The following is a 27,233-nucleotide window of genomic DNA, read 5'->3' as shown; positions in this document are numbered from 1 at the left end:
TGGTTCCTGCTCACCTTCTTGGCCAAAGCCCGCCTTCCCCAATCACTGAGTTTGGCTGGGCGGCCAGGTCTAGGAAGATTTCTGTTGGTTCTAAACTTCTTCCATTTATGAATGATGGTGGCCACTGTGCTCTTTAGGACCTGTAATGCTGCAGCAGTTTTTCTGTACCCTTCTCCAGATCTATGCCTCAAAACAATCCTGTTTCTGAGGTCTGCAGATAATTCTTTGACCTCATGGCATCCAGCAAATATTTACTTAGTACTCTAAAGGCCAAACCTGGCTCCCTCATTTCCAAACCATGGCAATTATGAGAACCATGAAATAACCTTTTTACATAATAAAATAATCACAATATACAGTGGGGCCAAAAAGTATTTAGTCAGCCACTGATTGTGCAAGTTCTCCTACTTAGAAAGATGAGAGAGGTCTGTAATTTTCATCATAGGTACACTTCAACTATGAGAGACAAAATGAGAAAAAAAGATCCAGGAAATCACATTGTAGGATTTTTATAGAATTTATTTGTAAATTATGGTGGAAAATAAGTATTTGGTCACCCACAAACAAGCAAGATTTCTGGCTCTCACAGACCTGTAACTTCTTATTTAAGAAGCTCTTCTGTCCTCCACTCATTACCTGTATTAATGGCACCTGTTTGACCTCATTATCTGTATAAAAGACACCTGTCCACAGCCTCAAACAGTCAGACTCCAAACTCAACCATGGCCAAGACCAAAGAGCTGTCGAAGGACACCAGGAAGAAAATTGTAGACCTGCACCAGGCTGGGAAGAGTGAATCTACAATAGGCAAGCAGGTTGGTGTGAATAAATCAACTGTGGGAGCAATTGTAAGAAAATGGAAGACATACAAGACCATTGATAATCTCCCTCGATCTGGGGCCCCACGCAAGATCTCATCCCGTGGGGTCAAAATGATCATGAGAACGGTGAGCAAAAATCCCAGAACTACACGGAGGGACCTGATGAATGACCTGCAGAGAGCTGGGACCAAAGTAACAAAGGTTACCATCAGTAACACACTACGCCGAGAGGGACTCAAATCCTGCAGTGCCAGGCGTGTCCCCCTGCTTAAGCCAGTACATGTCCAGGCCCATCTGAAGTTTGCCAGAGAGCATATGGATGATCCAGAAGAGGATTGGGAGAATATCATGTGGTCAGATGAAACCAAAATGGAACTTTTTGGTAAAAACTCAACTCGTCGTGTTTGGAGGAAGAAGAATGCTGAGTTGCATCCCAAGAACACCATACCTACTGTGAAGCATGGGGGTGGAAACATCATGCTTTGGGGCTGTTTTTCTGCAAAGGGGACAGGACGACTGATCCGTGTTAAGGGAAGAATGAACGGGGCCATGTATCGTGAGATTTTAAGCCAAAACCTCCTTCCATCAGTGAGAGCATTGAAGATGGAACGTGGCTGGGTCTTCCAGCATGACAATGATCCCAAACACACCGCTCGGGCAACGAAGGAGTGGCTCCGTAAAAAGCATTTCAAGGTCCTGGAGTGGCCTAGCCAGTCTCCAGACCTCAACCCCATAGAAAATTTGTGGAGGGAGTTGAAAGTCCATGTTGCCCAGCGACAGCCCCAAAACATCACTGGTCTAGAGGAGATCTGCATGGAGGAATGGGCCAAAATACCAGCTACAGTGTGTGCAAACCTGGTGAAGACTTACAGGAAACGTTTGACCTCTGTCATTGCCAACAAAGGTTATGTTACAAAGTATTGAGTTGAACTTTTGTTATTGACCAAATACTTATTTTCCACCATAATTTACAAATAAATTCTTTAAAAATCCTACAATGTTATTTCCTGTATTTTTTTCCCTCATTTTGTCTCTCATAGTTGAAGTGTACCTATGATGAAAATTACAGACCTCTCTCATCTTTCTAAGTAAGAGAACTTGCACAATCAGTGGCTGACTAAATACTTTTTGGCCCCACTGTAGGCATTAGTTCTTACAAAAATACATGGGTTGCCTGGTCTTTCACTTTTAAAGTTCTCTCATCGAAACTTTGATTTGCCTGATTTGCCATCCTGTGAAGCTGCATGTTGTTTAAAATTTAAAAGCTATCAGTGAACGTGATTTAATTTCCATTTTCTTTCCTCAGTCCAGACTAGTCTTCCACCAGCACGCTACAAGGATCTTATGAGGAACCTTTTAGCTTGGCTTAAACAATGTGAAGACAAATTAGCCATTCCTTCTACAGCAGTCACTGAGTACCCCGTCATGGAGCAAAGGATGAAAGACACCATGGTATGTTTAAGAGTCTGTTGATAATTTTTTATTGTTCTTTTTCAAGAACTCTGTATTGTACAAGCAAATTTTGAGCATTAAATTAATGCTTAAATATTTATTTCTTTTTTTTTTTAAACAGTCTGTAAATGTACATATTAAGTGTTGCTTTACACTGAAGTTTCATTTTGTTAGGATTGTGTTGTATAGTAGCCCATGTCAAATGATATACTGTATATTTGGGCGGCACGGTGGCTAAGTGGGTAGCACTGTCGCCTCACAGCAAGAAGGTCCTGGGTTCGACCCCCAGGTGGAGCAGTCTGGGTACTTTCTGTGTGGAGTTTGCATGTTCTCCCCGTGTCCGCGTGGGTTTCCTCCGGGTGCTCCGGTTTCCTCCCACAGTCCAAAAACATGTATCCAGGCTAATCGGAGACACTGAATTGTGCTATAGGTACCTAGCCACTAGAATGCATAAACCAGTGCATTGAAGTGCTGGTCCCAAGCCTGGATAAATAGGGAGGGTTGTGTCAGGAAGCGCATCCGGCGTAAAAACTGTGCCAAATCAATAATGCGGATCACGATCCCTAACGGGAGCAGCCAAGGAAATAGCTAGATAGAGATATATTGTATATTTCTATAACATACTACATTTAGTAGTAATAATAAGTATGTATTTATATAAATACTTGATAATGTTATGTTATATAGTGGACTTAAAAACCAAATTGTATGACACTATAATTTAATATAATCCTAATTTGCGTCTAAATTTAAGCAAAAGCCCTTTATTTCTTTTTTTAATTGTTTGACATTACCAGACTCCTAAATTATTTCTTAATAAAGAATCCTCTAAAATTTTTTAATGAATAATTATTTTAATATTATGTTAGTGGTTTTATAAATAATTACACAGTTTTTATGTACAATAATTTAATATACTGTATTTACATAACATATTGTAAGGTGAACCATAAAACGTAGTAGAATATTAAGCAATCAAATAGCTTTAAAATGCCAGAAAAATTCTGGAGTGTGTTAATACAGTGTCCAAAGACATCTATATCTTCAATGTCCTCACAATTACTAACTAGGGATGTCCCGAATCGGGCCAGATCAAGGCATTTTTTAACTGATCGGTATCGGCTTTACTAAGCCCGATTTTTCGTTTTACGTCAGCGGTCAAGCAGGTGTCGTAAACGGAGAGTCCAACAGCGAAGTGTAATGTCTGCAATGTGAGCGTTTCACGAGGCGGTAGTAGCAGAGCTGCGTTCATTACTGTAGAATTTTACTATTTATATGGTGTGTGAGTCAAGGATCACACCGATTTACAAAACAATAACTTTTAATTCGAGTATGAAAGGAGCATAACATACAGCACGAGTTACAAGACTGAACGACATCTCAGTATCAAGCACTCTGATTGGCTTAGTTACAACACGCCTACAAACTCATAAATGGCTCATAAACAAACCAGATATCATTTAACCAAACGATCTACCAATTTGATACGGCATCTGAAAAATAAACACTCAGCCGAATACAGCGAGTTTATTATTATATGATGAGAAGAGGAACCAGCTGTCCGCTAACACGGCAGAGATGCTGATTTTCCTCAAAAAGAACCTTCACTTCATTTTGAGTGTTCTAGTTTTACTACTACAATGCTGCACTAAGTTTGTTTAGTGTAATTTTGGAAAAATAAAAGAACATTAAGCAATAGCTTGGATGCAGGCATTTTTTTTCCTACAGCACTGCAGAGCTATTCAGTTGTTAAACATATACATTGGATTAATTTGAATAACTGTAATGTACTTGAAGTGTGCACTGTGTGAACAGTATTATCTAGTTCTTATCTAGACAATATCTAGAAAATACAAGTGTCGGTTTGAGACTCGGTATCGGATCAGGATCAAAATTGATGATCGGGATCGGGATCAGGAACAAAAAAATGTGATCGGGACATCCCTATTACTAACTGTATTTGGTCCTCCTACCATGTAGTGTCCACCTACCCAAAAACTCTTGGTGTCGATTCTTTGAATCAACTGCTTCATAAAGCATTGATGTACTACTTTATTATTAACAGCCTAAATCACCATTGGTGGTGGACTAAGCAACTGGCATTGGTCACAACTCGACAAGCTAACCCATGCCCCTTCTGACACGTGGGCAGCAGCCATATGCATTTTGTCACCTACACTTTGACGAGTGCAATGCGGATCAGCACTGTGTACGGAGAGACACACCCTGATTGAGGCGCCATCAATTAGCCAGCAGAGGTCGTAATTGCATTAGTTATGAGAGAGTTCCTATCCGGCTTAATATCCCACCCCTATCTGAACAAAAGGCCAATCGTTGTTCATGTGGCTGCTCAGCCCAGCCAGCAGGCAGAGCTGAGACTCGATACGATGTATTTGAGATCCCAGCTCTGGTGTTCTAGCGAGTCTTTTACCGCTGCGCTACCTGAGCGGCTAGGCTGATTTTTATTTGCTTATTATGTGGTATATGTGTACTAAAATTATTTTTTCCATTTCATTAATAATAATAAAAAAACAAAAAACAAAACAAAAAAAAAACACTTTGGTTCTAACAGGTTTCAGCAGATTCGTGTTCTTTGACTGTTGTTTACTAAAACTTGAGAAATGAAATGTTTACTATGGAAGCACTTCTGTAAGTCGCTCTGGATAAGAGCGTCTGCTAAATGCAGAAAATGTAAATTATGTTTCCCTTTTTTGTTATTTTGGCCACTTTCTTTCCCCTTTTGTTTTTATTATGCTACATTGGTTATACTACCTTATTCTGCAGTGGGATTTATCTCTTTCATCCTTCAGGGTTTCACCTGACATTTCTGTGGGGTGACCTGACCAACTCTTTTAGATTAACATATTGTTTGAACTATTTAGTTTGATTATGTTGAAAAATTGGCACTTTAAAGGGTCTTGGTCTTGTTTAGGTTTCTTTCTTACATTATGTAGAAACTTTTAACTTGCTCATCACAGGGTTTGACCTGCATCGTTGTAAACACTGTTCAATATGGTTTAAATGGTTTATTATATTTAACAATGGTCCAGTGATTTTAATCTGGTGACATTAAAGTCTCAACATTGTCATTTGGTGAGTCCAACAATATATAATAAACATGTTTATTTGTATAACAATCCCATGGCTCAGTAATTTTTTGGCACTGTTAGAAGTGAATTGGTGGTTTATGTAGCTGTGGCTTTTTTGCAGGCAATTCAATCAGCACAGCAGGAGCACCAGAAAGAAATTGATGCTCTTAATACCATGGCTGAGGAAGTGTGTCAGAAAGCTCCCCCTGAGATAGCTCAGAAGTATCGTATTGAGGTGGACGGTGTGATAGCACGCTGGAAACATATAAAGGATCAACTACGAGGAAACATACAGAAATTACAGGAGCACTTGAACAAGCTGCAACAGTTTCAGGTAAATGGTGAAATAATTGTTTTTTAAATCACGTTAACTATTAAATAGCACTGAATTAAAAACTTTAATGCTTCTGTAATTAATATAACCACATGGGCTTGTGAATACTTTCGAACTGGTACATCTACAATGCTAAATGTTTAGGATTGGTTTTCTCCATGCAATTCTCTCTTGAATACCATTTTACCCAGTCACTTCATAAGTTGAAGGGTGAAGGGTAAGTTATTGTTTTACACAGGGCTAGTTAGTGTTCAAAAATCTTTTACTTTGATTAATCATAGGGCAGTTGTAGCCTAGTGGTTAAGGTACACGTGTTAATCTCAAGGCCCGAGGGCCAAATCTGGCCCGCTACGTCATTTTATGTGGCTCGTGAGAGCTTAAAAGATGTAAAATCGTACATAAACTTCATCTCCCACAATGCATGCCGATTATTTGAGCCACAAAGTGACCACATCCCGCCACTAGATGGCAGTGTTTCCACATCAGCGTTTAACTGATGTAATAAACCCAAAATGTACAAGAAGAAAAAATCAGAAGGAAGGTAATTTAATGAAAGATGGGACAATGAATACAAGTTTGTCCTTTAAGAAGAAAAACTGGTACGTCTCTTGTGTTATGAGGCCGTGTCTGTGGTAAAGGAGTACAATATAATACATTATAAATATACAGTATAAATTTGGCATTTTGACACCAAACACAGAATTTAGCCTCCAAGAAAAACAACAAATTGTCCAAGACTTAAAAGGCAGACTGCAATCACAGCATGATGCATTACAATAGGGCCACTATAATGCAGATGAAAATGAGTTTGATACCCCTGGGTTAAGGTACTTAGTAATCGAAAGGTCGCTGGTTCAAGCCCCACCATTGCCAGGTTGCCACCGTTGGGTCCTTGAGCAAGGCCCTTAACCCTCAATTGTTTAGACAATATAATGTCACAGTACTGTAAGTCACTTTGGATAAAGGCGTCTGCTCAATGCCCAAAATGTAAATGTAATAAAATTATCATTAAAAGACACTTGCACACATGCTTATTCATGTGTTCATCTAATCAGCCAGTCATGAACAATTTTAAACTGACTGAGCATAGCATAGTTTTTGATGGGTTGGTTTGAGTATGCCAGAAACTGTTGGTCTGTCTGGCTAGTACATATAAACCTTTGTAAATTTAGCTCATGGTAGGCACAGTGGCTCGGTTGGTTGCACTGTCACCTCACAGCAAGAAGGTCCTGGGTTTGATTCCCAGGTGGAACGGTCAGAGTCCTTTCTGTGTGGAGTTTGCATGTTCTCCCCGTGTCCGTGTGAGTTTCCTCCAGGGGCTCTGGTTTGCTCCCACAGTCCAAAGACATGCAGTCAGGTATATTGGAGATACTAAAAGTCCTCCCTAGGTATTAGTGTGTGTGTGTGTATCTGTGGGAGAGAGAGTGTTTGCCCTGTGATGGACTGGCGACCTGTCCAGGGTGTTTCCTACCTTTCACCCAATGAATCGGACCCACCGCGACCTTAAATAGAATAAAGCAGTGGGAAAACCAACAATGAATAAATAAATAACATTTAATTTGTCACTACTCTTTGCCATATTGATCCTGGAAGTGTTACTGTAGGTGTTAAATAATCAGAATAATGAAAAATATCTTCTTTTCTAGAATGACACAAAAACCCTGCAAAAGTGGATGGCTGAGGTTGATATTTTTTTAAACGAGGAGTGGCCGGCCTTAGGAGACTCAGAGGCTCTTGAGAAGCAACTGGAACAGTGCACGGTAAGAGCAGTCTTTGTTTTAGAGAGCAATTCATTTTAAAATGAAGCAACATTATTAAATCCACAGAAGTACTATTCAGGAATGTATTACTTTTTGAAAACTATATTTGTTTAGATTGATTTGATTGGTTAATATATTGTATTGTTATTTACACATTTGTGCAGTGATGGGTAACCTGTCTTTTGAAATCTAAGACCATATTTATTTTTTTTACCAGGCATTAGTTAATGACATTCACACTGTCCAACCAAGTCTTGATGGTATCAATGAAGTGGGACATGCCTTGATAAGGGAAGCAGAGCCACAGTTTGCTATCAAGATCCAGAAGATGCTTGATGAGCTGAATGCTCAGTGGGAACTCATTTGTAAACAGGTAATAAGTAGCAAATAACCGGTCCTAAAATGTGTATTAGACAATAAAACCATACAAAGCTACAACCCCAAATCAGAAAAAGTTGGGACAGTATGGAAAATGCAAATAATAAAAAACACAGTTTTTTACATTTACTTTGACTTTTATTTAATTACAGACAGGATGAACCTGAGATATTTCATGTTTTGTCTGATCAACTTCATTTCATTTATTAATAAACATCCATTCCTGCATTTCAGGCCTGCAACACATTCCAAAACAAGTTGGGACAGTAAAGCATTTACCACTGTGTAATGTTGCTATTCCTTTTCACCACACTTAAAAGACGTTTTGGCACCGAGGAGACCAAGTGATTTAGTGTTTCAGCTTTTATTTTGTCTCATTCTTCCTGCAAACACGTCTTAAGATGTGCAACAGTACGGGGTCGTCGTTGTCGCATTTTTTGTTTCAAAATTCTCCCCCCATACCATGACAGACCCTGGCTTTTGGACTTTTTTAAAAAATTTTTAGATCTAGCATATTCTCTTGGAAAACCTGCAAAAACAGTTACTGAATTACTGAGTTTTAACTACCAAAAAAAATGCTTTTGGGGGTATTCAGTATCAGACTAAAGCTTATATGTTACTCTGCACTCTTTTCTCTCCCATACATTATATGAAGGAGGCCCCCTATAGGACCCCCAATGAACAGATATTTTTTAGTTTGGTGGACCATTCTCAGCACTGCCATGACATCAAACTGTGTGGTAATGACGTAGTGTGTATTTTTATAGTGTGAGTGTATCAGGTGCAGCTTTATTTAGATTTTTAACACCTCAATATCACAACTAAAAGGAGCTAAAAAGCTAAAAAGAGTCCCTGTTTACCTGCAAAGTGCATCTGTATGGTACTGTATACACAGCTCTGAACATGATAGCCAATGAATGTGCATACATAGTACTTAAATCTAATATACAGTACTGGCTGATTGTGTATATGTCATTTATTAGTGTATTTAACATTTTGACTTTACTGTACATAATTTTAATATTCTATTACATATACTGAATAACTGTACCATGTGTTTATGGTTTTCCTTAGGCATATGCTAAAAAATCAGCCCTGAAAGGTGGACTGGACATGACAGTGTGTCTGAAGAAGGAGCTGCAGGAGATGCAGGAGTGGATCATACAAGCAGAAGAGGAGTATCTGGAGAGTGACTTTCAGTATAAAACACCTGAAGAACTCCATAAAGCAGTGGAAGAACTGAAGGTTTGTGCATCACATATGACTAGATGTACTATACGTACTATATGATCAGCCATAACATTAAAACCACCTCCTTGTTTCTACACTCACTGTCCATTTTATCAGCTCCACTTACTGTGTAGAAGCACTTTGTACTTCTGCAATTACTTACTGTAGTCTGTCTATTTCTCTACATACTGTTTTTAGCCTGCTTTTACTCTTTTATTCAATGGCCAGGACCCCCACAGGACCACAGAGCAGGTATTATTATTATTATAGGTGGTGGATCATTCTCAGCACTGCAGTGACACTGACATGGTGGTGGTGTGTTAGTGTGTGTTGTGCTGGTATGAGTGGATCAGACACAGCAGCGCTGCTGGAGTTTTTATGTACCGTATCCACTCACTGTCCACCATATTAGACACTCCTACCTAGTTGGTCCATCTTGTAGATGTAAAGTCAGAGACGATCGCTCATCTATTGCTGCTGTTTGAGTTGGTCAACTTCTAGACCTTCATCAGTGGTCACAGGACGCTGCCCACGGGGCGCTGTTGGCTGGATATTTTAGGTTGGTGGACTATTCTCAGTCCAGGAGTGACAGTGAGGTGTTTAAAAACTTCATCAGCATTGCTGTGTCTTATCCACTCATACCAGCACAACACACACTAACACACCACCACCATGTCATTGTCACTGCAGCGCTGAGAATGATCCACCACCTAAATAATACCTGCTCTGTAGTGGTCCTGGGAGAGCCCTGACCATTGAAGAACAGCATGAAAGGGGGCTCACAAAGCATGCAGAGAAACAGAAACTACAGTCAGTAATTGTAGAACCACAAAGTGCTTCTATATGGTAAGTGGAGCTGATAAAATGAACAGTGAGCATAGAAATAAGGAGGTGGTTTTGATGTTATGGCTGATCAGTGTTAAAAAGCCTAGCCCTGATGCTACTATGACTAATAGTTATCGACTAACATGAGTGTTCTTTTGTTGGCACCAAATAATGAGAAAACCTACCTGAATGCTTTCTAATGTGCCTTTTTTATTTCTCATTGCCACACATTTTCAGAGAGCTCAAGAAGAAGTCCATCACAAAGAAATAAAAGTAAACCTCCTGACAGAAAAAGTAACCAGTTTCATCTCCAAGGCTCCACCAACAGCTCACGATGCTTTGAAGACGGAACTAGATGTTTTGATTTCCAACTACCAGCGTCTGTGTAGTCGGCTTGATGGAAAGTACAAGACATTAGAGGTAAGCTATTACGATATACTATATTTATAAATTTATAAAGTTTTACTTGATGATTCACAGTTTTGCGAGATGCTCCATAAATACAAGGTCAAAAGTGTAAACATCATATTGCTATGATAAATAACCCAATGTAAAGGCAGCATCCCATGATGGTCCTTTATGAAAAGTTATTAAACTCTTTAATATCACCTGTCATCACTGCTATTATTATATGCCAGACACCTTTTATTAATATTTGTGGAAAAATAACCAATCCGACTGATAAGGTGTATACACAATATGATATTTGTGTTTTATCTTTACATTTCATGTTTATATGATTGGCTGTTGCAGGAGGTGTGGGCTTGCTGGTGTGAATTGCTGTCCTATTTGGAACAAGAACATTTCTGGATGGATCTTCTAGAAATAAAGCTTAATGAGACGGACAATCTCCCAGGAGACACAGAAACAATAGCGGAGGCTGTGGCTGTATGTACATGCAACCTTAGACCTATACAATTTGGGGGGAAGCGGGGGGAGGTTGCCGTTCGCCTTAACAGATAAATTCAGGCAATAGATTATATTTATTTAGTACTGACTATTGTACTATACATTAAAGTATTATAAGTAAATACAATACTATATAGTGCTGAGTTATGTAACTTTACCGAACTTCAATGTTGCCTGTTTGACCTAATAATCAGTTGCGTTCCAGTTTAGTTTCTTTAGTTTTGATTGAACAGAACACTTTCAGAGCAATTAAGGAATGTCTGTGCAGTGTGTGCATTTTTTTTTTCGAATTGCATTTGTAGGTTCAACAAAATTCAACTCAGAGTAAAAATGTAATAAATACATTTAATATTAATAAGAGGATTTCCGTCGCTCAGGTGGCGCAGCGGTAAAACACACTAGCACACCAGAGCTGGGTTTTCGAGTACATTGTATCGAATCTCTGCTCTGCCATTCAGCTGGGCTGGGCGGCTGCATGATCAACGATTGGCTGTTGTTCATAGGGTAGGATAAAGCCTGATAGGGACGCAAATTATGACCTCTTCTGGCTGATTGATAGTGTCTGCACAGGGCAGTTGTAGCCTAGTGGTTAAGGTACTGGACTAGTAATCAGAAGGTTGCCGGTTCAAGCCTCACCTCTACCAGGTTGCAGCTGTTGGACCCTTGAGCAAGGCCCTTAACCCTTAGTTGCTTAGGTTGTATACTGTCACAACTGTAAGTCGCTTTGGATAAAAGTGTCTGCTAAATGCCGAAAATGTAAATGTAAATGCACAGAGTCAAGGAATAATGCTGATCAGGGTGTGGCTCTCTGTGCAAAAAGCTGATCTACATATAAACTCGCCTCATGCAGGTGAAAAGATGCAGTCGGCTACTGCACACGTGTCGGAGGGGCAGTGTGGCAGTCTCGCTCTCCTCAATTGGGGCGGGGGTCAGCACCAGTAGAGAGGAAGCATAAAGCACAAAATGCAAAAAAATATATATATATAAAAGGATTTCCAATAACACTGCTAAAAGCCAAAAGTAAAACTGGTGGTATTAGTCTTGTCAAGAAAAATAGATCTGGTGGTGAACTTATAATTTGTTGAGACTCTTGTCAAGTACCACATATACACAAGTGCTAAATTAAATTGCAATTAAATTGCTTTGTTGATTTGATTAAGATCTTTGTTTTATTATGTTTTCCTGAATGTTTTTTCATGTCTTTTTTCCTCCAGTCCTTAAACACAATGATAAAGGAACATCCTGAATATAACCGTCAACAAATACATGAGTTAGCTCAGACTCTTATGGATGGTAGAGTTCTTGATGAGCTCATTAAAAAGAAGGTGGAAGATTACAACATTCGCTGGGATGAACTCATGCGGATGGTACGATTGAATCATTACTGCTTATTTCAAATTGAAATGCTACACTATATCTTGTTTAGTCTGTTTATACCAGCCTTTCTCAACCGGGGTGCCGCGGCACCCTGGGGTGCCGTCTGGCTTCGTCAGGGGTGCCGTCAAAACTATTCTGACGTTACTGATATTATGAAATAAATTTAAAATACAAAAAAGTCAACTTATCATGAAAATGTAGACCATTAGCCGCCTCAAACATCAAAATTTGTCTCACACGCCCCTTTCCCTATGATACAACGTCAACGCGGGTTGCGTGCGTTGCCTATAGTGATGGCTCGTTCGCGAACGATCCGATTCTATTGAACGGCTCTTTAAAATGAACAAAAGGAACCGAGTCGCGCCTCTGGGAGCTGCTATATATACAGTGTATCACAAAAGTGAGTACACCCCTCACATTTCTGCAGATATTTAAGTATATCTTTTCATGCGACAACACTGACAAAATGACACTTTGACACAATGAAAAGTAGTCTGTGTGCAGCTTATATAACAGTGTAAATTTATTCTTCCCTCAAAATAACTCAATATACAGCCATTAATGTCTAAACCACCGGCAACAAAAGTGAGTACACCCCTAAGAGACTACACCCCTAAATGTCCAAATTGAGCACTGCTTGTCATTTTCCCTCCAAAATGTCATGTGATTTGTTAGTGTTACTAGGTCTCAGGTGTGCATAGGGAGCAGGTGTGTTCAATTTAGTAGTACAGCTCTCACACTCTCTCATACTGGTCACTGAAAGTTCCAACATGGCACCTCATGGCAAAGAACTCTCTGTGGATCTTAAAAGACGAATTGTTGCGCTACATGAAGATGGCCAAGGCTACAAGAAGATTGCCAACACCCTGAAACTGAGCTGCAGCACAGTGGCCAAGATCATCCAGCGTTTTAAAAGAGCAGGGTCCACTCAGAACAGACCTCGCGTTGGTCGTCCAAAGAAGCTGAGTGCACGTGCTCAGCGTCACATCCAACTGCTGTCTTTGAAAGATAGGCGCAGGAGTGCTGTCAGCATTGCTGCAGAGATTGAAAAGGTGGGGGGTCAGCCTGTCAGTGCTCAGACCATACGCCGCACACTACATCAAATTGGTCTGCATGGCTGTCACCCCAGAAGGAAGCCTCTTCTGAAGTCTCTACACAAGAAAGCCCGCAAACAGTTTGCTGAAGACATGTCAACAAAGGACATGGATTACTGGAACCATGTCCTATGGTCTGATGAGACCAAGAATAATTTGTTTGGTTCAGATGGTCTCAAGCATGTCTGGCGGCAATCAGGTGAAGAGTACAAAGATAAGTGTGTCATGCCTACAGTCAAGCATGGTGGTGGGAATGCCATGGTCTGGGGCTGCATGAGTGCAGCAGGTGTTGGGGAGTTACATTTCATTGAGGGACACATGAACTCCAATATGTACTGTGAAATACTGAAGCAGAGCATGATCCCCTCCCTCCGGAAACTGGGTCGCAGGGCAGTGTTCCAGCATGATAATGACCACAAACACACCTCTAAGACGACCACTGCTTTATTGAAGAGGCTGAGGGTAAAGGTGATGGACTGGCCAAGCATGTCTCCAGACCTAAACCCAATAGAACATCTTTGGGGCATCCTCAAGCGGAAGGTGGAGGAGCGCAAAGTCTCGAATATCCGCCAGCTCCGTGATGTCGTCATGGAGGAGTGGAAAAGCATTCCAGTGGCAACCTGTGAAGCTCTGGTAAACTCCATGCCCAGGAGAGTTAAGGCAGTTCTGGGAAATAATGGTGGCCACACAAAATATTGACACTTCAGGAACTTTCACTAAGGGGTGTACTCACTTTTGTTGCCGGTGGTTTAGACATTAATGGCTGTATATTAAGTTATTTTGAGGGAAGAATAAATTTACACTGTTATATAAGCTGCACACAGACTACTTTTCATTGTGTCAAAGTGTCATTTTGTCAGTGTTGTCGCATGAAAAGATATACTTAAATATCTGCAGAAATGTGAGGGGTGTACTCACTTTTGTGATACACTGTATATATAATTTAGGGCTGTCGAAGTTAACGCGATAATAACGCATTAACGGGATCTCAATTTAACGCGATTAAAAAAAATAGTGCCATTAACGCAATTTCTAGTTCATGTTGAGACTTGACTGGTAGAACAAACGTTTTAATGTCGGACTTGCCACCGTTTTTCATTTGCGGTTTGTTAACATAATGTAAAAGAGCGTCGTAGCATCTGCACTTGCATAATAAAGAAATAAATACACGCTATATTCACAAGTTGTCGGGAGCAGAACACTTTATTAACTTATTCTGTTACGGTAAAGAATACCGGACAGCTGAGTCAAGCACGTTAGTCCATGAGCTATGGAAGCCCCAAAGGGTCAAAACACACTCACTTCGTGTAGAAACGTCCATTAAACCACTGGATAGAATTACTGCCTAGTATGTGAGTGAATAAAACTCCCTTACAGTTTTCTCTTGTCCCAGCAGTTTTTAACATAAGTACATTTAGCATAAAATGTGTTCACCATTTTAATTGTAACATTTCACTTAAAAATCCTTGTTTTCTATAACATTTACACAGATTTTTTTTAATGCGATTAATCGCGATTAACTATATGAAATTCTGAGATTAATCGCGATTAAAAATTTTAATCGTTTGACAGCCCTAATATATTTATATTTCTTATTGGCTGTAATTCAACCATTCTGCTTCCATCAGTAGAGGGAATTAATCAGTCATAATAAGAGCTGTTAATTGTCGAAATTCAAATCACTTTCAGTATCGCGGAGAGAGCAAGCGACACACACCGACACACTCAAACTCTCAAACTCAAAAGAAGCTTTATTGGCATGACAAATAAGGACATTCGTATTGCCAAAGCTAGTTACAGAGAAATATTACAAATAACAATAAGAAAGAACAAAAATATACAGAACAGTTACATGTGCAAAAAATATAAAATAGAATAAAATATTAATAGAAACAGTGCAAAATAATAACAATAAAAATTATAATATTTACATTGAGGTAGTAATAACAATCAGTTTGTGTGTGTGTGTGAGAGAGAGAGAGCTTATTACCTCATTAATGTAAATATTATAATTTTAATTGTTATTATTTTGCACTGTTTTTATTAATATTTTATTCTATTTTATATTTTTGCACAAGTAACTGTTTTGTATATATTTGTTCTTTTTTATTGTTATTTTCATTATTTCTCTGTAACTGAGCTTTGGCAATACGAATGTCATGCCAATAAAGCTACTTTTGAGTTTGAGTATGAGAGCCATAACTGAGCTACAGAGAAACCATGCAGACAATGAGCAGTGCTAGTGGTATAATGACAAATAATTGAGAAATAAACTATAAACTTGTTTAATGATGTTAAATCTGATTGGTTCATGGTGCGTATGTTTTAAAGCAGAAACAAACACAGGCTCATCTCTTCACAAGAGAGGATTTTTCTGAAGCTTAATGCAATGCAACCACAGTACATCTCTTCCCTGTAGTGTTTTTGTGTGTTAGCAGTCTGAGGGATGCAGAGTGTAAGTTTTTTAATACATTTTAGACTGGGGTGACTCGAGATTTTGAATACTTTAAAAGGGTGCCGTGACTGAAAAAAGGTTGAGAAACACTGGTTTATACCATGCCATAAAAAGTATTTATTGTTTAACTCTTTTTACATTTCAATGAATTCATAAGGTATGTTCACTGGCTTTAAGATGGTCTTACATTTTTATCCAGACCTGTACCTATGAATAAATAAATCCCAGACATGTTTTCCAGACAAGGCATAACATTATGACCACTGACAGGTGAAGTGAATAACACTGATCTCTTCATCACGGCACCTGTTAGTGGGTGGGATATATTACGCAGCAAGTGAACATTTTATTCTCAAAATTGATGTGTTAGAAGCATGAAAAATGGACAAGCGTAAGGATTTGAGTGAGTTTGACAATAATAATAATAATAATAAGTTCAACTTATATAGCGCCTTTCACCAAGCTCAAGGTCGCTGTACAGTATAAAAAGTGAAAACAAACGACAACACGCAAAACAAGACAAAACAAAAACAAAACAAAAACAATTCAACAGTGTGTAAGGATAGGTTAGAGATATAAGTTCAAGAAGTAGAATGAAAATGTTGTGAGAAGAGATGAGTTTTTAGAGACACCTTGAAAGCAGAAAGAGAAGAAATAGAGCGAAGAGTCGAGGGCAGAGAGTTCCAGAGTGTTGGGGCGGCAACGCTGAAGGACCTGCCACCCATAGTGGACATCCTAAATCTAGGAACAGAGAGCTGATTTTTGTCTGATGACCTTAGTCTGCGTGATGGTGTGTGGCGTGTGAGGAGTTTAGTAAGATAGGCGGGAGCGAGACCATGAAGTGCTTTAAAAGTCATGACCAGAATTTTATATTTAATGCGCATGGAAATTGGCAGCCAATGTAGTTCTTCCAAAACAGGGGTGATGTGGTCAAACTTTCGGGTAAATGTCAGGACCCGAGCAGCTGTATTTTGTATGGTTTGCAGGGGACGGAGGGTTTTGGCGGGAAGTCCGTGCAATAAAGAATTGCAGTAGTCCAAACGGCTGGTGACAAAAGCGTGTATCAGTGTTTCCGCCACCTCAAATGAAAGATATGGACGGAGACGAGTAATATTGCGAAGCTGAAGGAAGGCTGATTTGGATAGTGATTTCACATGAGGACCGAATGAAAGCAGAGGGTCAAACAGAACACCAAGATTGCGTACACAGCTGGAAGGTGTGATGGAAACATTCCCAATGAGGAGGGGAGAGTTTGTGAAAGAGGAAAGTGAAGTTTTAGTGCCCACGTAAAGAAGCTCAGTCTTAAGGGGATTAAGCAGCAAGAAATTTGAATGCAGCCAGGATTGAAGTTCCTGGATACACAAGGTGAGCGAGGCGGGAGGAAAAGAGATGGATGGTTTGAAGGCAAGGTAGAGTTGGGTATCGTCTGCGTAGCAGTGAAAGTTAAGACCATGTCTGCGTATGATGGAACCAAGTGGAATGATATAAATAATGAAAAGAAGAGGCCCCAGTACAGAGCCTTGCGGTACCCCTTGTTTCACCAAAGCAGTGTCGGAAACATGATTACCCAAGCGAATGAAAAAATGCCTGTCAGATAGATAGGATTTGAACCAGGAGAGTACAATGCCAGAAATCCCAATATCAGACAGACGAGACAGAAGGATGTTGTGGTTAACCGTATCGAAGGCAGCAGAAAGATCTAGAAGAAGAAGAGACGAGACAAAACCAGAGTCCGAGGAACGTATTAGATCGTTCAGCACATAGAGTAGAGCAGTCTCAGAACTGTGTTGGGAACGAAAACCTGACTGGAAAGTTTCAAACAGATTATTTGTGCTCATAAAGTCAAGAAGCTGAGAAGCTACGACTTTTTCGAGAACCTTAGAAAGGAATGGAGGATTCGAGATTGGTCTGAAGTTGTTTAACACAGATCTGTCCAGACCCGGTTTCTTTAGGATGGGAGTGACAGCGGCAGTTTTAAGATCAGAAGGGACAGAACCAGAAGAGAGTGAGAGATTGACAAGATGACAGATAGGAGCAGCTAAGAGCGAGTCACAGGATTTCAGAAGATAAGTAGGAGCGGGGTCAAGAAATGAGGTAGTGGGCTTTGAAGCGGCCAAGATCTTTAAAATAGCAGAAGAATCGACAGCAGTGAAAGATGACAGAGAACTAGGAGAAGAGAGTGAAGGAACAGTAAACGGAGTTTGATTTGTAGAATTTGATAAAGTCTTATAAATAGTAGAGACCTTATCCTCAAAAAATGTCAAAAAAGAATTACAAAGCTCCCGTGAAGCGGGAGAAGAGTCAGATGGGGGATGCAGTAGCCTCTTGACAGTAGAAAATAAGTGAGAGGGGTCTTGTCCTGCTATCTTAAATTTATCAGTAAGATAAGTAGTTCGAGCAGCATTAAGTGCCGCTTTATATTTGTCTAGGTGAGCAGAAAAAGCAATGGAATGCACGGATGACCTGGTTTTCCTGTATAGACGCTCTAACCGTCTACCAGTAGTTTTTAATACACGTAGTTCCGGGGAGAACCAGGGAGAGGAGTGGGACCGTGGAACATACCTGGTTTTCACCGGAGCTAGGACCTCAATGGCAGATGCGATCGATTGATGGTAAAGTGAGACAGCCTCCACCAGTAAGCATACAGAAGTAATACTGGTAAAGTTTGAGTGTTCCAGAGTAGCCATGAGGGATTGAGGACTGATAGCAGAATAATTTCGATAGGAAATTAATGTCTTCGGAGAGGATTTGGTAATAGGAAGAGAGAGACAGAAAGTAATGAAGAGATGGTCAGAAACACCAGTAATATGTCCAGACACATTACTGACAACATTGCCAGTTGCACATATGAGATCTAAAATGTGGCCTTGTTTATGTGTTGGAAAAGTTACATACTGCTGGAGATCAAAACAATTCAACAGTGACAAAAAGTCTGCAGCGGGGGAAGAGTTAACGTCGAGATGTATGTTAAAGTCACCCAACAGGACTATGGAAGTAGAGGTTGCACTGATGAAATTTAGAACTTCAGCCAGCTCAGACATAAATACAGAGATAGAGTTCTTGGGAGGACGGTATACCAATACTATATATGTTGTGATACGACCGAGGATCTTAACGATCATGTACTCGAAAGACGAGACCAACTGGGACTCGCATAGCCTTACATTGACACTGTTAGGAAAAAACACAGCTAGACCTCCCCCCCTACCAGTTAATCTTGGTGACGAGAAATGTCTAAAACCAGATGGTGTAGCAATGTTCAGATGAAAGTATTCGTCTGGCAATTGCCAAGTCTCGGTGAGGAACAGGAGATCAACATGGTAATGAGCAATGCGATCACAGATTAAGGCAGCTTTGTCCGAAAGTGATCGACAGTTGAAAAGTGCGAGGGTAAACAGTCTATTGACAAGGGCCAAATTGTGATGGCTAGACGACTGGGACACAGCATCTCCAAAACTGCAGCTCTTGTGGGGTGTTCCTGGTCTGCAGTGGTCAGTATCTATCAAAAGTGGTCCAAGAAAGGAACAGTGGTAAACCGGCGACAGGGTCATGGGCGGCCAAGGCTCAGTGATGCATGTGGGGAGCGAAGGCTGGCCCGTGTGGTCCGATCCAACAGACGAGCTACTGTAGCTCAAACTGCTGAAGAAGTTAATGCTGGTTCTGATAGAAAGGTGTCAGAATACACAGTGTATCACAGTTTGTTGCGTGTGGGGCAGCAAAAGGGGGACCAACACAATATTAGTAAGGTGGTCATAATGTTATGCCTGATCGGTGTATTATTTCAATAGTTTTTATTTAATGTAAAATTGTTACATTTAACACAGATCACCTGGAAAAAGATTTACTACCTTGGACAATCGGAAACAAATAAAAAGATATTAATATAAAAAGGACTTATTAAAAAAATATTTTTTCCAGGCACGTTATGTCACTTTTTTTAATTTTTTTTATTGAAAGGCATTGCAAAGGCAACAACAGCTAGAGAAGCGATTGCATTGGACACAAGAAAATGACAAAACACTCCGTCTTATCCAAGATTCTTTAAAGACTACTGACCGCCATCTGACCGCATATCTTGCGGATGGTATAGATGCTGTTCAGATACCACAGGAAGCTCAGGTACGTTCCACTGGTGTAATTTAATTCAGAGTTGCTGCATTTATAATTTTAAAAATCATGTATATGAAACCTTCCTAGTTAAAAATGTATTTTGTATTTTGGTGAAAAGGTTGAATGACTTTGTTTTGCTTTATTTATAGAAAATTCAGACTGAACTGAGTGGTCATGAGGTGACTCTGGATAGTATGAAGAAGAAGAGTAATGAAGCAGACGCATCAGAAAACTGGGTGACAGAGATAGAGGGCACATATGTAAGCATAATATTTATAATATTTCATCATATGATAGTGTATTGTAGTGTATTTAAAACATGAAGGTTTATTTTGTATATCAAAATATGGATTAAAGATGAATTATTTTATATTATCTACTTTAGATACCACTCCAGGTCTAAAAAAACTTTGACAGTGGGAAAATGTAAATAGAAATAGACATAAATTATTTGCAAATGTTTTTTTAAACAGTATTCAGTTAAACACAATATATTTCATGTTTTAATCAACATTATAGTTTTTTTTTTTTTAGATATTATTTAAATATTTTTTTCTTAACAATGTTCTGTTATTGTTTGGGAATGATAAGAACACCAATTACTGACAGACTGATTCAACTTGGTCATTGCTTAATATGAATACAAGGCAAAAAAATGCAGTTATCATCTCCCGGAAGTGCAAATAGTAAAATAAATAAATAAAAATAAATAAGCGAATAAAACAAGAAATATCAGTACATTTACAGTATCTCACAAAAGTGAGTACACCCCTCACATTTCTGCAAATATTTTATTTACAACACTATAGAAATGAAACTTGGATATAACTTAGAGTAGTCAGTGTACAGCTTGTATAGCAGTGTAGATTTACTGTCTTCTGAAAATAACTCAACACACAGCCATTAATGTCTAAATGGCTGGCAACATAAGTGAGTACACCCCACAGTGAACATGTCCAAATTGTGCCCGAAGTGTCAATATTTTGTGTGACCACCATTATTATCTAGCACTGCCTTAACCCTCCTGGGCATGGAATTCACCAGAGCTGCACAGGTTGCTACTGGAATCCTCTTCCACTCCTCCATGATGACATCACGGAGCTGGTGGATGTTAGACACCTTGAACTCCTCCACCTTCCACTTGAGGATGCGCCACAGGTGCTCAATTGGGTTTAGTCCATCACCTTTACCTTCAGCTTCCTCAGCAATGCAGTTGTCATCTTGGAGATGTGTTTGGGGTCGTTATCGTGTTGGAAAACTGCCATGCGGCTCAGTTTTCGAAGGGAGGGGATCATGCTCTGTTTCAGAATGTCACAGTACATGTTGGAATTCATGTTTCCCTCAATGAACTGCAGCTCCCCAGTGCCAGCAACACTCATGCAGCCCAAGACCATGATGCTACCACCACCATGCTTGACTGTAGGCAAGAGACAGTTGTCTTGGTACTTCTCACCAGGGCGCCGCCACACATGCTGGACACCATCTGAGCCAAACTAGTTTATCTTGGTCTCGTCAGACCACAGGGCATACCAGTAATCCATGTTCTTGGACTGCTTGTCTTCAGCACACTGTTTGCTGGCTTTCTTGTGCGTCAGCTTCCTTCTGGGATGACGGCCATGCAGTCCGAGTTGATGCAGTGTGCGGCATATGGTCTGAGCACTGACAGGCTGACCTCCCACGTCTTCAACCTCTGCAGCAATGCTGGCAGCACCATGTGTCTATTTTTTAAAGCCAACCTCTGGATATGACGCTGAACACGTGGACTCACTTTGGTCGACCCTGGCGAAGCCTGTTCCGAGTGGAACCTGTCCTGGAAAACCGCTGTATGACCTTGGCCACCGTGCTGTAGCTCAGTTTTAGGGTTCTAGCAATCTTCTTATAGCCCAGACCATCTTTGTGGAGAGCAACAATTCTATTTCTCACATCCTCAGAGAGTTCTTTGCCATGAGGTGCCATGTTGAATATCTAGTGGCCAGTATGAGAGAATTGTACCTAAAACACCAAATTTAACAGCCCTGCTCCCCATTTACACCTGGGACCTTGACACATGACACCAGGGAGGGACAACGACACATTTGGGCACAATTTGGACATGTTCACTGTGGGGTGTACTCACTTATGTTGCCAGCTATTTAGACATTAATGGCTGTGTGTTGAGTTATTTTCAGAAGACAGTAAATCTACACTGCTATACAAGCTGTACACTGACTACTCTAAGTTATATCCAAGTTTCATTTCTATAGTGTTGTCCCATGAAAAGATATAATAAAATATTTGCAGAAATGTGAGGGGTGTACTGTGATTATTATGGTAATTATATCTACACCGACTAGGCATAACATTATGACCACTGACAGGTGAAGCAGCTCTTGTGAGGTGTTCTCGATCTGCAGTGGTCAGTATCTATCAAAAGTGGTCCAAGGAAGGAGCAGTGGTAAACCGGCGACAGGGTCATGGGCGACCAAGGTTCATTGATGCCGTGGGGAGCGAAGGCTGGCTCGTGCGGTCCGATCCAACTGACGAGCTACTGTAGCTCAAATTGCTGAAAAAGTTAATGCTGGTTCTGATTGGTTTTGAGGAGCACAACAAGAAGTTTGAGGTGTTGACTTGGCCTCCAAATTCCCCAGATCTCAATCCACTCGAGTATCTGGGGGAAGTCTGATCCATGGAGGCTCCACCTCACAACTTACAGGAGTTAAAGGATCTGTTAAAGTTAAAGGATGCAAAAGGGGGACCAACATAAAATTAAGAAGGTGGTCATAATGTTATGCCTGATCGGTGAATATACATATGGTGTTATGTCTATATACATTTAAGCAAATGTAAATAAGAAAAACTAGGTGTGTAATAATAATAATAATTAGGGATGTAACAATACACTCTACCCACAATGTGATGCGATTCACGATACTGGGTTTACAATATGATTTTTTGAAATGATTTTTTGAAATGAAATTGAAGACAAATTATGACAAAGTTTCCTTTTATAATTTCTCTTTAAAAATTAAATAAAATACTGTATTTGTTCTTATCATTTATTTATCTAAATAATGAATGTACTTTTATTTCTGAGGTAGGTACAAACTATGAAAAACAATGCTGCACATTTCCCTGTTTTGTGTAAAAAAAACTAAAACTTAAATAACATTTTAAAACAAACCCCACGTTAAACAAATAAATGAATAATACAAATAAAGAAAGTAAATAAAGAAAATAAATGAATTTGGCTGGAAAATTCCGAACCTGCAACCCTGTAGTGACGTCAACCAGGTGAGTAGAATAGCGCCAGTGCCCTCTGCTGTTTAAAGTGAATATTGATTCATTATACATGTAAACCGATTTGAATCGCTACACATGTGAATCGATTTTCAACTGTCTTGTGGTGCATCGTTACATTCCTAATAAAAATAATAATTTAATAATAATAATAACAATAAATATAGATATATAAAATATGTGAGTATATGTTGAATGTGAGTGTTTATATGCAGTTGTAAAAGGAAAGTTTATTTACCATGGTTGCTAACATTAATATTACATATTGAAGTATATTTAATAAAAAATAATAATGGCAGAACACTGGTTTCACTTCACTATAAATAAATGCTGTATGCGACCTCTTAACTGTTTGAAGCGCTCTTGCTTTTTTGTCATTGATGACATCGGTTCTGTTTGTTGTTAAGGCAAAATTAATGGAGGTAAAAGCAAAGTTTCGACTTTTCCAAAAACCAGCCAACTTTGATCAGCGGTTAAAAGAATGTGAGCAGGTGTTGGAAGAGGTGAAGGGTCAGTTGGGGATGCTGAACAGCCACAGTGTGGAGCAAGATGTGGTGCAATCTCAACTGGAGCATTGTATGGTGAGTATTTTATGTTTAGAAGGTAGTTAATATGGGGGGGTGGGGTTGATGGGCGTTCTGCAGTCAGAAACACCCTGGACAGGCGCCAGTCCAACACAGGGCAGACACACACACACACACACACACACACACACACACAAAGAGCAATATTAGTATCTCCAACCTGACTGCTTGTCTTTGGACTGTGGGGGGAAACCCACGCAGACAACGGGAGAACATGCAAACTTCACATAGAAAGAGCCCACACCCACAGTGCTACCTACCGAGCCACCGTGCCACCCTGTGAAGTATCCAGCAGGATGTTATATAGCTAGATATAGTTTATCTTAAAAAGACAAATATATACATACACCGAGCTTAAGCATGTCTTTCACAATTCTAGTGTACTTGACCTTTCTCACAGCAGTCATTTTAACATCGAATAGCAGGACTAATACAGGCTTTAGCAATGACATTAATTTGGGTTCCATTCTATATAGGTTTAAGAGTGTTGGGGGGGGCATTGTAAATTCTTGCCACTTTAGCCAATAAAAGCTGTTTTTTTTTTTAAATAGTCACCTTCCGATGCATTTTTCCAGCGTGGTCCCAACTTTTTATGCCATCAGCAAAAATGTTTTTGGTTGAGCGTGTAGCCACTGATGCATCGCTGCTTTCACATCATCATCACATGAAAATCTTCTTCCCCTTAAAGCTTTTTTGAGTGTCCAAAAAGGCGGAAATGAGATGTTGCTAAATCCGCACTATAAGCTCTCTCAGTCTCTCAGACACGACTAATTACTCCTCCTCCCACCCTCACCGCTTCTAACCAAAATATAAAAGTGCAGAAACTTTTTGATGATCCTTCATACACTGCCTGGCCAAAAAAAAGGTCACACAATCTAATATTTGGTTAGACCGCCTTTAGCTTTGATTACGGCACGCATTCACTGTGGTATCGTTTCCACAAGCTTCTGCAATGTCACAACATTTATTTCTGTCCAGAGTTGCATTAATTTCTCCCCAAGATCTTGTATTGATGATGGGAGATTTGGACCACTGCACAAAGTCTTCTCCAGCACATCCCAAAGATTCTCAATGGGGTTCAGGTCTGGACTCTGTGGTGGCCAATCCATGTGTGAAAATGACGTCTCATGCTCCCTGAACCACTCTTTCACAATTTGAGCTTGATGAATCCTGGCATTGTCATCTTGGAATATGCCCGGCACGGGCACATCAGGGCACATCAGGGCACATCAGGGAAGAAAAAAATCCATTGATGGAATAACCTGGTCATTCAGTATATTCAGGTAGTCAGCTGACCTCATTCTTTGTGCACATAACGTTGCTGAACCTAGACCTGACCAACTGCAGCAACCCCAGATCATAGCACTGCCCCCACAGACACAGACTTGTACGGTAGGCACTAGGCATGATGGGTGCATCACTTCAGCCGCCTCTCTTCTTACCCTGATGCGCCCATCACTCTGGAACAGGGTAAATCTGGACTCATCAGACCACATGACCTTCTTCCATTGCTCCAGAATCCAATCTTTATGCTCCCTAGCAAATTGAAGCCGTTTTTGCCGGTTAGCCTCACTGACAAGTGGTTTTCTTAAGGCTACACAGCTGTTTAGTCCCAATCCCTTGAGTTCCCTTCGCATTGTGCGTGTGGAAATGCTCTTACTTTCACTATTAAACATCTCCCTGAGTTCTACTGTAGTTTTTCTAACATTTGATTTCACCAAACGTTTAAGTGATCGCCGATCACGATCATTCAAGAGTTTTTTCCGACCACATTCCTTCCTCGAAGATGATGTTTCCCCACTGTCCTTCAACTTTTTAATAATGCGTTGGACAGTTCTTAACCCGATTTTAGTAGTTTCAGCAATCTCCTTAGATGTTTTCTCTGCTTGATGCATGCCAATAATTTGACCCTTCTGAAACAGATGAACATCTTTTCCACGACCACAGGATGTGTCTTTCCACATGGTTGTTTAACAAATGAGAAGCTACTCACTGCATCAGTTAGGGTTAAATAACTTGTTCCAGCTGAAACATAATCACCCATGCAAAAATTATCCAATGGGAGGCTCTTACCTATTTGCTTAGTTAAATCCAGGTGGTGACCTTTTTTTTTGGCCAGGCAGTGTATATTAGCATTGCTTTTATTTTGTTGTGACAGTGATTAAAAACAGAGAAATCAAGTTTTCAAATGCTGTTTTAGGATTATTACAATTACGCATTTTGTATTTTCCTCAAATTAGTATATTTAGAAAGCTAAATCTGCATTACTAAAACTCAATCTGTATTATTCTTTTTTCCGCAGAGGTTATATAAAACTCTAAGTGAAGTGAAATCGGAAGTGGAGATGGTCATAAAGACAGGAAGGCAGATTGTGCAGAGACAGCAGACAGAGAAACCCAAAGAGCTGGACGACCGTTTGACGAGTCTTAAATTCTTATATAATGACTTGGGTGGACAGGTAGGATAAAACACAAGAAATGAACACATAGTATGGTAATTAAACTCCATTAAAGTTTGAAACCTTGGTGCAGCGGTAAAACACGCTAGTACACCAGGGCTGATATCTTAAACCTCTCTGTTTGGATCTCAGCTCTGCTACCAGCAGGCTGAGCACCTACACGAACAATGACTGGCTTGTTGTTCAACGGGAGAGAGCCGGAAGGAATTCTTCATAACTGGTGCAATTATGACCTCTGCTGGCTGATTGATGGCGCCTGCAGAGAGACAGGGGATAATTTGATCAGGGTGCGGCTCTCCGTACACAAAGCACATATGAACTCTCCTCGAGCAGGTGAAAATATGCAGTCAGCTATTTAGAGGGGGCGTGTGTTAGTCATGGCTCTCCTCGGTCAGGAGTGGAGGTCAACATCAGTAGAGAGAAAGCGTAATGCAATCAGGTAATTGGATATGACTAAATTGGGAGGAAAATTGGGGAAAAAATGCAAAAATAAAATTGAATTGTATACATAGTGTGTTGATACTGTAAATATAACCAGATGTGCTTGATGATTGCTTTTATTTTTAGTATTTATTAGCTCACTGTAGTATCACATTGACTCTTGATAAAGCATTTTCATTTGTCAGTGCGTTATAAATTGATTGGTAATGCTGTAGTTGTGTCTCCTGACTTGTTATAATGTTGAAGTGGATTTTGTGTGCGGATTGAGACACAGGTTCACAGCTGATCAGTTCTTTTTATATATATACAGTGTATCACAAAAGTGAGTACACCCCTCACATTTCTGCAAATATTTCATTATATCTTTTCATGGGACAACACTATAGACATGAAACTTGGATATAACTTAGAGTAGTCAGTGTACAACTTGTATAGCAGTGTAGATTTACTGTCTTCTGAAAATAACTCAACACACAGCCATTAATGTCTAAATGGCTGGCAACATAAGTGAGTACACCCCACAGTGAACATGTCCAAATTGTGCCCAAAGTGTCAATATTTTGTGTTACCACCATTATTATCCAGCACTGCCTTAACCCTCCTGGGCATGGAATTCACCAGAGCTGCACAGGTTGCTACT

The 27,233-nt window shown here is 39.9% G+C and overlaps 1 protein-coding gene across 3 annotated transcripts in view; it reads left to right on the top strand.

The window, feature by feature from the left end:
• The window catches only part of dmd (dystrophin), a 217,575-nt gene that overhangs the window by 69,316 nt on the left and 121,026 nt on the right, over positions 1 to 27,233 (top strand). For all 3 annotated transcript variants that reach the window (XR_010014843.1, XM_063010432.1, XM_063010433.1), the window contains exons 22-33: positions 2,128 to 2,273; positions 5,484 to 5,696; positions 7,343 to 7,456; positions 7,674 to 7,829; positions 8,909 to 9,079; positions 10,127 to 10,309; positions 10,643 to 10,777; positions 12,013 to 12,165; positions 19,682 to 19,843; positions 19,984 to 20,094; positions 23,518 to 23,691; positions 25,997 to 26,152. Coding sequence is in view for 2 of the 3 variants with exons in the window: in XM_063010432.1 (XP_062866502.1) it covers positions 2,128 to 2,273; positions 5,484 to 5,696; positions 7,343 to 7,456; positions 7,674 to 7,829; positions 8,909 to 9,079; positions 10,127 to 10,309; positions 10,643 to 10,777; positions 12,013 to 12,165; positions 19,682 to 19,843; positions 19,984 to 20,094; positions 23,518 to 23,691; positions 25,997 to 26,152 (1,874 nt within the window). In the remaining variant the exon portion in view is untranslated. The remainder of the gene's footprint in view (positions 1 to 2,127; positions 2,274 to 5,483; positions 5,697 to 7,342; positions 7,457 to 7,673; positions 7,830 to 8,908; positions 9,080 to 10,126; positions 10,310 to 10,642; positions 10,778 to 12,012; positions 12,166 to 19,681; positions 19,844 to 19,983; positions 20,095 to 23,517; positions 23,692 to 25,996; positions 26,153 to 27,233) is intronic.

Source organism: Trichomycterus rosablanca, chromosome 15 (genome assembly GCF_030014385.1).
Source record: "Trichomycterus rosablanca isolate fTriRos1 chromosome 15, fTriRos1.hap1, whole genome shotgun sequence".
Lineage (NCBI taxonomy): Eukaryota > Metazoa > Chordata > Actinopteri > Siluriformes > Trichomycteridae > Trichomycterus > Trichomycterus rosablanca.
The sequence above is the reverse complement of the archived record's forward strand: the minus strand, read 5'-3'. Positions and strand labels throughout refer to the sequence as shown.